The sequence below is a fragment of the Xyrauchen texanus genome, chromosome 46 (genome assembly GCF_025860055.1).
Source record: "Xyrauchen texanus isolate HMW12.3.18 chromosome 46, RBS_HiC_50CHRs, whole genome shotgun sequence".
In the NCBI taxonomy this organism is placed as follows: Eukaryota; Metazoa; Chordata; class Actinopteri; order Cypriniformes; family Catostomidae; genus Xyrauchen; species Xyrauchen texanus.
The window spans coordinates 20,130,064-20,143,160 of NC_068321.1; the positions used below are offsets into that span (position 1 = coordinate 20,130,064).

General features: G+C 39.2%; 1 protein-coding gene across 3 annotated transcripts in view; it reads right to left on the bottom strand.

Moving 5' to 3' along the window:
- The window catches only part of LOC127638267 (cytosolic carboxypeptidase 4), a 239,678-nt gene that overhangs the window by 157,596 nt on the left and 68,985 nt on the right, over positions 1-13,097 (bottom strand). For all 3 annotated transcript variants that reach the window (XM_052119726.1, XM_052119723.1, XM_052119724.1), the window contains 2 exons: positions 3,144-3,352; positions 2,654-2,822 (listed from right to left, as the gene is read on the bottom strand). In XM_052119726.1, coding sequence (XP_051975686.1) covers positions 2,654-2,822; positions 3,144-3,352 — 378 coding nt within the window. The remainder of the gene's footprint in view (positions 1-2,653; positions 2,823-3,143; positions 3,353-13,097) is intronic.

Here is a 13,097-nt window from a genome sequence, read left to right on the forward strand (position 1 = left end):
GAATTAGCTGACGGCCTCAATGTAGGTGGAGCTTCAGGTCACAACTACTGATGACATGGACCAAGGGCAGTAAGAAGGTGTTTAGCAGCCAGTTTTCCTAAAATTTCGCCCAGGCATCTTTTTTGTCCAGATTATGTTCTAAATGATGTCACACCCATCCATTATTTGATTTTGTATTAAGTATATTGGGGCCTTAAAAAAAACGAAAAATTTCGTTATGCAAAAGTCTTGCCACAGTCACGTCATTATCATGAGATCAGGCTGGTTTAGCTCAAGATTTAGCTCAGCTGGGAGACCATCAAAGACCAGCTGGTTTAAGATTATTATTTTTTTTTCAGCAGGGTAGCTGGTCTCCCAGCCTGGCCAATCTGATTAGGCCAGTCTAATTTGATGGTTTTAGAAAGGTTTGGGACACTTGCCAGCTGGTAATGCTGGGAAACCAGCTAGCCGACCAGCTAAAGTAGCTAAAAACCTGCTTGGTCCGACTGGTAGAGGAGCTAAACCAGCTTAAACCAGCTTAGACCAGCAAAACACCATTAAGCAGGGCCATACTAATAGCTGTAGAAACTTCTCCATTAGTAAGCAGGGGAGGTGGTGGCTTCATCTTAAACTAGACAGAGCGCCAACATGTATCCTTCTGGTGGGCATAAAAAGTCAACCACACTATTTATTACGATAAACAGATAATCATTTTGTTTGGTCTGATATCGGCCTCCACAGTTCTCCGGCTCACTTGTGCAAGATAAAAGTCATTAGTGAGATCAGCCCAGCAGGAAACCTCTTATGTGGTGTGTTGATCTGTAAGTTGTTATGTCTGAGAAGTGTGTGCAGTCCAACAATGATATTCCAGACTCCTGGATATCGGTTGAGGAGTAAAGTGTATTACATAAGGGGTGGTAAAGATGTGAAAACACACACACCAACACACTCCACTATACGGTATTGAGTAGAGCACCCGACAGTTAGTCTTGCTTTCGCAGTATCATTGGGCAGGGTTGCCTGGGCAACCACCTCAGACCTCCTTACAAAACAAGTGCATATATACTATTGTGGGTCACCACAACAATCTGCTGGTCTGTGGCTAAGCATATTTTTCTTTTTCTATTTCCTTGCACTGTTTATTGTTTGAAACTGTTGCTCGGGTTCTGGCCTTGTTAGAAGGGGATATTTGCATAGGATGACCTAATTGTTAACATGTAGCCAAGTGAGGAGGCTAGCATGAAACTGATGAAAATTTTAAATTATATCATAATTTATTCACCCTCATGATGTTCCAAACCCGTATGACTTTCTTTCTTCCGAGGAACACAAAAGGAGGTGTTAGGTAGGAGAAGCTAAGACCAGCAAAGTATATCTGGCTGTTTTAATCAGTTCTTTTTAATTAAGCAGATAAGTCATGTTTATTTTTTTTAAAGCTAATGTTTTCTAGAGTTTTTTTTCCTTTTGAAAGAAAATGATTTTTTCAGCAGTACAACCTACTGTATGTCTATCTCTCACAATCTTGTTTTAACTTGCATCCCATTTAAAATGTCGTCTACACTTAGTCCCATAGGCAAGAACTTTCCCAACTAATTTTTCTATCAGAGTAAATATAAAAGGAAAAGTAGTCTAATATGGAAGGAAAATTAGGTGTATTGGGTTGATATAGAAATAATGTTACACATATTAAATGCCCAGTGCATATATGCGATAACTTTTGCAAATTTGGCCTCGGTGATAAGGACTTTGTCAAGCACAAATAGCTATAGGCACTGTGTAAAGGCTACATTTCTCTAGTGGGAGAGAATCCGTGTCCCTAATGGAGAGGAGAATAATAGTAACATTTGGGTGTTTCTACAAACATTTGGTATAGATCACCCAAAAGTGAAAATGCTGCCATCATTTACTCACACTCATGTCATTCCAAACCCATCTGACTTACTTTTTCTGCAGTACTCAAAAGGAGATATGTAGCTGATTTTCATACAATAGCGGCTGATAGTGACTTACTTTACAGCTTAAAAAAGCACCCAAACGTGTCATTAAAGTAGTCCATGCGACTCGCGCAATACTGTATATTCCAAGCAATTTGAATACATATGATCACTTTGTATGATGAACTGACCAACATTTAAGTGTTATTCACTTCAAAATAAAATCTAAATAACATTAATAAAGTGTTATAAATCTAATAAGGCGGCAATGTTGACACCATCAAACCTCTATGGCTATTGTACGTCTCATGTCAAAACATTATGAGAAGAACCAGTGAGGTTTGATGTTATTGATGTAGCCACTATATTTGATTTCAGCACTTTATTAATTATTTGATTTGATTTGAGAGTGATTATAGACTTAAATTGAGTTCTGTTCATTGAACAATGTGATCATATGGCTTCAGAAGACTTGGAATATGATGCATTAGTTGTATAGATTACTTTTACTGTGGTTTTATGGTGTTTTCTTTTATTTCTGACCAGAGTCACTATTACAGTATATGGCAAATTATATTAGATTATGGCAAATAAACCCTGTGAAGACTTTTGTGTTCCATGGAAGAAAGAATGTCATATGGTTTGGAGTGGCATTAGGTTGAGTAAATTTTGACAGAATTTACATTTTTGGGTGAACTATACCTAACCCTCACCCTAAACGCAGTGAATGAAGATCTTACCTTGAGACCCTAAATCGGCATCCCAGACATCGACAGGCCTCCCAGGAAGAGGAAAGCTGTAAGCACTCTTGTCTGAAGTCAGAGGAAGAGGGACTTTTGGATAGCATTTCCGCATGAGCTGGACTGCCGGTTCCACCAGAGATTCCAGGCCTTTCGTGGTTAAGCAGTTCTTCAGAAGAAATACAATCAGTTAGAAGTACTACAACGAGCTACATACAATCTCTGAGTAGCAAATTAAATTTGGCTTTTACAGCACATTAACAGTAAGTCTCAGCATTTTGAAATGACTTGGTTGGTTTACCTTGCAAGACCGATAAAAGTCATAGTGCAATTCAAAGGCAAATTATTATAGCATTAAGAAAAGAGAAACACAATTACAAAAGGTAATAAAATAGCGGGAAAAAAAAAAAAGTTTACCAAAGTAAAGTAAAAATAGAAATGAGATGAACTATAAAGAACTTCCAGTCCAACTGGTGGGCTGAAATATCACCTGAGAGGTCTGGAAGAGAAGATGCATTCCGCCCTCAGCGACCAAGGTTTTCCTGCCTACACTTGAGTTGGCGACAGAGTGCAGACAGTGCAGTAGGGCTCTGCGTATAGGAATGTTCTCTAGCTTGGCATCATTGATGTGCCAGTCTTCGTACAGCTTCAGAAGATCACCAATGTAGCCTTTGGCGACGGCAGTCCGACAGTTGACCTCTGAAGGAGAATGTTAAAAAGGCTGTTTAGTATATTTCAAACAGTAAATGTGAATTTATTCCCGAGAATCAGATTCAGATTCCCTCAGTAATATCAAGAACTTACAAAGAACTTGTTTCTAGCTAGACCAAACCATATAGTTATAGATGTAGTTAGTCATTTAGGTCATTGTCGCAAAATTACCCCGACAGGATGTAATTTTGGAGTCTTATATCACCCTTAGGGCATTTATTTTGCGATAATATAAGGCTGACTACATTATTGTAAAGCAGTTCAATGGAAAGGAGGAGGCGAGAACCGTCTTGGCAATATAAATAATATTTTAATGGTTAACTTAAACAAAAGACAAAAACACACACACATGACGGACATATCCGTAAACAAACTCTCTCTCCCGCACCATCTTCCGCAGTCTGCCTTTATCCCTCTCGGAGGCTTGATTAGCCTGATAAGGTACCGGGTGGGTATAATCACAACCCGGCCCCACCCTCCATCGTGCCACAATTATCTTGATTATTAAACTGTGTATTAACCAAATAATAAATAAATTGGACCCACTTTTGTCTTTAACTAGTATGTACTTAAGCATATTATATAATGTACTTATTATGTACATAAGGGTTGTTGCATTGTATTTAAATTTAAAGTACCCAAATTTAATTCCATCTTTCATTAGACTGTTAACCTTACTGTTAATCCTAAACCTTACCCTGAAAAACCCTAACCCTAATCTAAACCTCAACCCTACCCTTAAACCTACCCGTACTTTAACCTATGTAGCAGCAACTTTGAATCTTGCAGATTGTATTCTACTGTATGTATTTTATTGTTAGTACATAGTAGTTAAAGACACATAATATGAAGTGGGACCAATACATTTACTTGAAATACTGATTTGAGTTTAAATTATATTGTGTGAGAAGAAAGAGGCTGTGGAGTAACACAAGAGTCAATTATACAAAAATATTTGACCTTAGAATTCCACAGTTGACCAGAATCAAGAATTTGAGTTGGAAAAGGAATTGCAAGGAATTGCAAGGAATTTAACGATTCTCTTTTACGATTCCTGTTCCTTAGTGGTTCCATTATCTAATAACAAATGCAATTAATATTGGATTTTCTGGCAAAAAGCATTCGTAGCAGACACACCTCTTGTTCTTCGGTAAGGAGGAAACAGGAACCGGGTTATTAACCAAAAATACTTTTAATTAAACACAACACAACATAAAACTTCTTTTCAGCATAACAAAACATTGATGCACACACACAGCGGCTGCAAGCATCTCTCTATCTCTCTCTCTCGTTTCCGGCTCCTTATCTCTCTCTACCGCTGATTGTGGCAAATCAGTGCTAGTGTGCATCCTCACGGCTCAGCCACGCCCTCCTCCTCGTCACATAACCCCAATGCCCGATTCAGGCTGGGGAACCAACCGACCTGACCTACTCCCCTTTTTCTGGAAGGGAGAAGTTGCCCCTTCGGTCGTTCCGCTGCCGGCTGTCCCTCCACGCCTCCTGGAAAACTGAGTTGAACAACTGGAGGGCAGGGGAGAAAAAAGGGGGGGGAGAGAAAAGCATTCTAGTTCTGCTGCCATTCAGTCCTCATCCAGCTGTGTAGCGATCCTCTGTGACACCGGGCGATGTCACTGGACTTCGCCTACAGGCAGATGGAAGTGGACTCCTCTGCCTCCTGGCGAACCACTCCAGTACCACTGAATTATGTATTCTCGGCATCACGATCCTCCGTCAGCCATGAGGGCTCTCTGATGGAGTGTCTTCCTCCAATCCAGGGTTTCGGCACCAGTGTGCATATATGCCTCTTGTTCATTGGAAAGTAGGAAGCAGGAACCGGGTTATCAACCAAAAATACTTTTAATAAACAAAACACAACATAAAACTGATTTTCAGCATAACCAAAACACACATCAACACACACACAGCTCCATGTCATGGCGTCTCTGGCACCTCCTTATCTCTCTCTCCTGCTGACTGGGGGAACTCAGCACCAGGCGTGCATCCTCATGTCCCGGCCATGCCCTTCTCGTCACAGCATTTTTTTGACTAAATAAAGCTAATTATATCATGCATTTCAGTAAGTCATTTACTAAAAAGATTCAGCTGATAAGAATAATTCATTTGGGTGGTAGCGCTGTCTGTTTTTTGGCATATATTCAAAAGAACCGGCTAATAATGTGTTTGGCAGTCAGACTAAACCAGTTGTGCTTAATGTTTCACACTGTAAATTCAAAAGAACTGATTCATAAAAGTAATTTTTCTGGGAATCGGACTACACTGGTCACAATGTATTTTTTGTGCTGCTGTTTTAATAGCAGTGTTGCAATGCCGCTGAATGGTAGTGCAGAAAACATTGTCAGGATATTTTAAAACGGTTAGAGCCGTTAATAGAACCGCAAGTCATAAACATCATCCAGTTGCTTTATTTATTTATTTTAAATGGAACCAGTTCTGAATAAGAATTAATTTTTGGTTCACAACCCTATTCCAGTGAGCTGTGTAATAATACTGAGTAACAGTGTTTACTATGGGGACTCTTTATTGTGTACTCTTTACAGACTCCTACTATGGGGACTGTTTACAAACATTTATAAGTAAAGTCAAATTTCCAACCTAACAAACACAAAAACAGAAGAGAATTGTTATGTTTTCTCAGTGAATATGTCTAGCAGAATAAATCTGGATGGAAATATTGTTCAAGCCCATTAGCATTATTATTTGCCTTGGTCTAAACAATGTAAAAAAAAAATTATAATCCAAAATATCATTCATAATCATTCACTCTCCCAGACCTTGCCCAGAATGGCTCCTGAATGATTAATGAAGGCTTCCAGGCTGACATCAATTTAACAAAGAACTCAGTGTCCATTTTGAAAATATGTTACCTTTGTGTGTCATAGTGAATGAGACTTTTTGTATTAGCTTTTTTGCTCGTAAACAAATTAATAATGGGCAAAATGTATTGGAAGCATCTGTATGTACAATTCATATTCAAATTGACCTCTTTCTTCTATCTTTTTTCATGTCTTGATCTGTTATGCTGTTTATTAGTAAAATGTGATAAGGGCATACATCATTCAGGCACTAAAGAGCCACATCAACAGAATGCAATAATACCGGGATAATGGAGAGTGAACAAAAAGCAAGTGACTCTATCTGTGAGAGCGAAAAGTTTTCTCTGTGTGGCACAAAAGGTTAAATGAGATCAAAAACAAGATGGAGGAGAAAGAGCCACACAGGGAGAAGACTTAATTTCCGTTCGTCAAGCCAGTGGCAGGTTTGATGCCTTAGCTAATCCTGTCATTGCAACAGGAAGCAGCTAGGTTTCCCCATGTAGGAACCTTTACATATAGAATCACTCATTTTATTTTCATTTTATTGTTGTTTTTTGTTCAAAACCTAGTGAGCTGCTATGCTGTCATTTGTCTACATAGGAAGAATCTGAAATGGAACCTCATAAGTAGGGTTGCCACCGGTCCCGTAAAATATGGGATCATCCTGTATTTAAAGATAAAATGATGCGATTTGTCCTGTATTTAAGCTGGTTAGATGGCGTCATGGTGAAATCATTCCAGATCGCCAATTTAACATTGATATAAGTTGGAAAATTTGACTATGGTGGGCAAGGGACCAACTGAAAAGTCCACACATTGTGCTAAAATGCACTAATACTGTGGAGGGTGTGGTAAGGGACTGTCTGAAAAGTCTACAAATGGTGGTAATACTGTGGAGTTTTTTCTATATAAATGTTCAATCAGATCAAACAATGTATGAATACAATCATAAAAACAAGTACAGGTGAAGGACAAAAATAAATAAAATCAATACAAATTATAAAACAAGTTAAAAAATATATTTATAAACCATCCAAAATGTCTATATAAATAAGATAAAGACAAATAATCGAAGAAATTAAAATAAATATATTTTAATATATAACATATAAATTATATATTGTTTTATTATTTTATAAGTCATGGGTCAGGAAAGTTCTAACTTAAGCATATAAGAAAGGACATAGAGTTTTTAATAATAACGCATAAAAACTCATAACTCATAAATAACGCATTTATTGGAGGATGTGGTCAGGGGCCCTGATTCCCCCGCACTCATAAGTGACTGATATCCAACACTCTGTGCATCATACAAATTGCACCTCTCACTCAAAGCATAGAGGAGCGTCAATTCACAATTGATTTCAATACAGTTTGGCATTGGCATTTTGCCAACCTAACAATGGATTGACTAATAAATAAAAAAAATAAAATTTAAAATTTAAAACATTAGCACACCAACTACTGGAAAAAAATTTGTATTTTAATGAGATTTAACTTCAATACTTATATATTGGTACTTTATTTCAGCAATAATACGGTTCAATGTTTGTGAACATGCTTGCTAACCGTAAGGCCACAGCTACAACTGCATTCCTTTGTTTGACTACCTACGCAAGAATCAGCTAAATAACACTTTCAATGTTGAGATCTATCAACGTATTAACCATAACCCTCACTCAGGCATTTAGAAAGCAGAGTCCTCTGGGCACAAAATCGTGGGCCCCCCAAATTTTCAGAAATATGCTCGTGGAGACAGAGACGTCTGATAGCTCACCCTTTTTGTTTTCTTTATTTTACAAAAGCACAAGGTTTTGTTGTTATTGTGAGTGTACACAAATAAAAGTAGACCCATTATAGTCTCTAATGACGTCTTACACTTTTCTGTATGCCCCAATATGACGGAGAATTTTATGTTGTTTCCGCTGTAATGACGACGTAATGCCGGCGCGTCCGTTGACCCCAGAGGATTAATCAGCAGAAGGTTCTAAAAATATTAAAAACAACAAAGCGATACTTCTCTGCAGTGAACTGACGGAATAAGACGAAAGATATTGGCTACTTTTAAAATATTATGTGAAATATTATGTGAAAGTACCCTGAACTAGAGAATGACTCCCACATATTATGCATTGATAAGCCTAGACCGCATATCTGGTCATAAAAATTAACAGTCAACATTAATACAACAACGTTAAATGATTTAAAAAGCAACTTATCATACGGGGACAGAGGGGTGGTGAAATACGGGTGCTGGACTCTAGCGAAATCAGAAAAAATACTGATTTAGTTGGGTCGGTGCACAGAGATTCGGAAGGCTTCAGCGCCAATCCGGGCATCTACAATAATCAGGGTTTTTAATAAGGGGAAAAAGTAATAGATAGAACTACATTTTGAGGCTGTCCAACTGGTAATGTACGTTTACCTACCCGTCACCGCCGGGTCTCTGCCGCCTTCAGCAGGTGTCTGTCTTTCCAGCCGGGCTGTGGTTCTTTGTCTTGTCGTGCTGGTGCTGATGCTCAGGTTCATCTGAAATAGCAAGGCTGGATGTTGTGCTAAACTTCGCTAGCATCACCACAGGCACCGCGCTAAATAAAGGCTCTTTATGGTTGGAATATTTCTCCTAATTAAATCCTCTCTGCTATCCTTCTCCCTTTTAGCTTTCCATTTTGTGGCTCCACTGCTCCACCGTTTTTTTATCCATGTTGTTTGTTTTTTTCGATGTCCTCAATTCTCTTTTTTTCACACTGTCTTCTACCGCGGTCTTGCCGCTATCAACAGTTTCATGGTAACCTGACTCATTGTCATCATCAGACACAGCCGACACAGCCAAAAAACTGATCATGATACTTTGTGTCCAAATAAATGATTGTTAACGCACATACACACAAACACACACTCATTATTTAATTTTATTTTAACTTTATTTTAAATAAATAATAAAAAAAAAAGTTTGAGGTCACACAGTTAGTGGGGTCTTGGAGGCCCCCTACAGGTCGGAGGCCCCCGGGCACCGGCCCAATCGGCCCGGTGGTAAATCCGGCCTTGCCCTCACTGTTTATCCAAATTAACAAAATGTTTGATTCATGTTACAGCATCGTGCTATAAAAAACGAACTCAAGCCCCTTTGGGAATCAACTACTTCATGCTGATCTGCTTTGTGGTTTCAGAATTTCACTAATGGCATTACAAAGAGACAAACAGCTCTTGACAATACTGTCGGTGAAGTGGAAATTGTGAGCACAATCCATGCCTAAAATTAAACAGACGTATTTCTGTACCCACGACTTGTTATGCAAACCTTTTTTCGAGTCCACCTCTGGGATTTTAAAAATACCTAAAACTCTTGCACAGGAAGCATTTTGGACTAAATGGACTTTGGTTTTATTCCAAACAGAATGTGATACATTTTATTTGTCTGCACTTACAAACAGAACGGAAACTATTTGACATTTCAATTGTTGCTCTTATTTAGCCGCAATGCACTCATTTCACATATTTTTTATTCATTTTCTGCTAGATCCTATGAATTGTTTTCTTATTTCTGTCTTTAGAGGGGAAGTTCATACAAATTTGACAATTATGTCATAATTTACTCACCCTTATGTTGTTTCAAACATAAAAGGTATGGAAAAGTAAAGGTTTTGACAAATGTTCACACTGGCCTCTTCCAAAAATGTAAGTGAATGGGGACCAGGAGCTATCAAGCTCCAAAAAGGATTAAAAAAAAAAAAAAGCACCAATGACTTATGCAATATATAAGTATTCTGAAGCCACTTTGTGAGTGGCATATACTGGAATTTAAGTTGATATTCATCGAAGATTTTACTTGACAGCAGTGGTCAACATTCACTTATTGTATGAGAAATAGCAGCTTGGACATTGGTATAAATAATGTCAAATGAGTTTCCAAAGACATGAGAGTGAGCAAATGATGACACAATTTTCATTCCTTTAACTGATCTCTTTCCAGGACAGAGCTGACATTATTAAATCAATGTTTGAAAGCCTGCCTGTGAAACTGTCAAAAGAATTTCCACTCTCACTGTTGTGGAGAAATCCACAAGCTCCCTACTCGAATGGTTTCTTCATAAATCTCTCAAGACGAAGATGCTCAGAGAAGGGCAGAAGGCTGTTGCTTTCTCCATCTAAGGAAAAGAGTTCACTGGTATCTCTCTCAACCCAAAGTCTCCTTGCTTCTGATGAAGGGGTTGCAAAGCGACCAATTGCAGTGTGCACTCAGTGCATCGAATGGAGGACATAGTGGAGTGCATTGGTAGGGCAGCAAGAATGTTTGCTATATGAAGGCCAACAGTTTTAACAACAACAACAACAACAACAATTTACATTTATATAGTGCTTTTCTAGGCACTCAAAGCACTTTACATAGTATAGGGGGAATCTCCTCAACCACCACCAGTGTGCAGCATCCACCTGGATGATCCGACGGCAGCCATAGTGCGCCAGAACGCCCACCACACACCAGCTATTGGTGGAGAGGAGATGGTAGAGTGATGTAGCCAATTTAGGGATGGATATTATTAGGAGGCCATGATAGATAGGGGCCAATGGGGGAATTTGGCTAGGACACAGGGGTTAAACCCCTACTCTTTACGAGACGTGCCCTGGGGATTTTTAATGACCACAGAGAGTCAGGACCTCGGTTTAACGTCCCATCCGAAAGACTCCATACACACACAAACAAGGAGTGTTGGAATTATGAAAAGAAAAAAGTATGATTGAATAGCTGCACTTTTATATTGTTCTTGCTAGATCCAAAGCCTAGGGAACAATACTTTTAAACCTATGTGTGTGTTATCAGTATGTATGTTCTTTTCCCTTTACTTCCTTGGCCTGTAGATCTCCCCATCTCCCCCAGAGATCCCTCTATATGGGCATCATGAACTTAAAAGAACTGTAGTTTTAAGACTTGCACAAATATAGTGATCTGAATTATTAATACTGCAATAGGTTCTATCAGGCTTCTAGTGGGGGCTCAGTTCTAGAAAGATACATGAGAAATATACAACACACAATCCTTGATGCCCCCTGCTATTTAAAAAAAAAAAAAAAAAAAGAGTAGGCCAGCCTATGTTGGTTAACTGGTCTTAGCTGAAACTGGTCAGCCAGCCAGTTTCCCATACTTACCAGCTGAAAGTGCCCCAAACCCCTTAAAGACCATACAAATAGAGCATACCCTATGGTGGTATGCTGGTCTTAGCTGGTTGTTTAGCTGTCCTCCCAGGTTCACCAAGCTGGTTTTGTTGGTATCCCCGCCTGGCCAAGCAATTTTTAGCTGGTTTAGCTAGTTGGCCTCCCAGCCTGGCCAAGTTTGTTTCTCTGGTCTCCCAGCCTGGCCAAGCAAGCTTCAGATGGTTTACCAGCCTGAACAATTTACAAGGTCCCTAATTCCCTTTAAACCCATTAAAACAAAGTACTCCTCCTGAGAGGAAAAACAGCTTAAACCAGGTTGTTTTGCTGGTCTCTGAACCCGGCTAAGCTGGTTTTGCTGCTTATAGGTACCAAAACCCTGGTTAACACCATTGTAATAACGGAGCACCCCTGCTAAACCCTTAAAACACAGTGGTTTTCTGGTCTAAGCTTGTTTAGTAGGTCTCCAAGCATGGCAAAGCTGATTTTAGCTGAAAAGTGCCCCACAACTCTCTAAAACCAGCAAACAGACCGGGTTTAAGATGTTTTTACAACAGTAAGGTCTGTGAATTGAATGTTGTGTCTAAGAATATGGAAATGACCTGTCAACGCAGGCTCAGGAGAATACAGTCTTGTATAATCACAGCTCAGCTGCAGATACAAGTGCCGCAGCACAGATCTGATGTGTAGAAAATACGACAATGCTTCTGAAGCGATTGCTGCAAGAAATATGGCGCGTTTGACGATTATCAAGCGCGCGCCGCGTTCTCCAGAGAAATAAAACCGGTCTGAATCTCACAGACAAAAGGCACAGGCTGCCCGATGGAGGAGAATTAATTGCGGAATCACTGACCAGACGCGTTTCTTTTAGAGGAGGCTCCTAAAAGCCCCACAGAGCATTATAAGAACCCACAGGCTCGCTGACTGCGAATCCTCAACAGGTGCGGTGCCTGTGTTCTCAAAGAGAGAGCTCAGGAAGAGATGCACAGAGTCACACTGCCATCTGCAGGCCAACAGGTGAACTGCAATATTTATTATTTGAGCTGTGCTGGCACACCGAGTATTCAGAAAGATAAATACCTGCATTTTCTCGGCATTTTGTTTACAGAAAAAAATTATAAAATTTTCAGTCAGTTTTGGGTGCAGTATGCGATTCCTGTGGAATACAGTCCAGAAAATAAGGGTGCTTCTCATGGCAGAGAGGGTGCTAATATTAAATATCATATGTTCAGTAAATAAACTGTCTTTGTGAAAAACGCATATGTGATATTAGATCAGCAACAAATTGTTAATGGATGTACAAGGTATGTTTTTGCTATCATGAATGCAGCACAGTGGACCGTTGTGTAGCCTTCCGGCTGTTGGATGCAAACAAATCAGTTGAGCTGTTTCATTAAAGGGATAATTCACCCAAAATTGAAAATCTGTCATCATTAACTCACCCTCATGTCGTTCCAAATTACATCTTCCTTGAAGTGTGAAAGGATATACCATGCTAACATTGGTTATTCTCAGTCATTATTAACATTCCTTGCGTAATTTTTCCATACAATGAAAGTGAATTGTGACTGGGGCTAACATTCTACCTAACATCTCCTTTTTGGTTCCACGTTAGAAAAAAAAGTCATATGGGTTTGGAACAATATGAGAGTGAGTAAATGATGACACAATTTTCATTTTTAGGTGAACTATACCTTTAAAGCTAGGGTGTGTAATCCAGAGAGGCTAGCAGTTAGCAAGCTAGATTT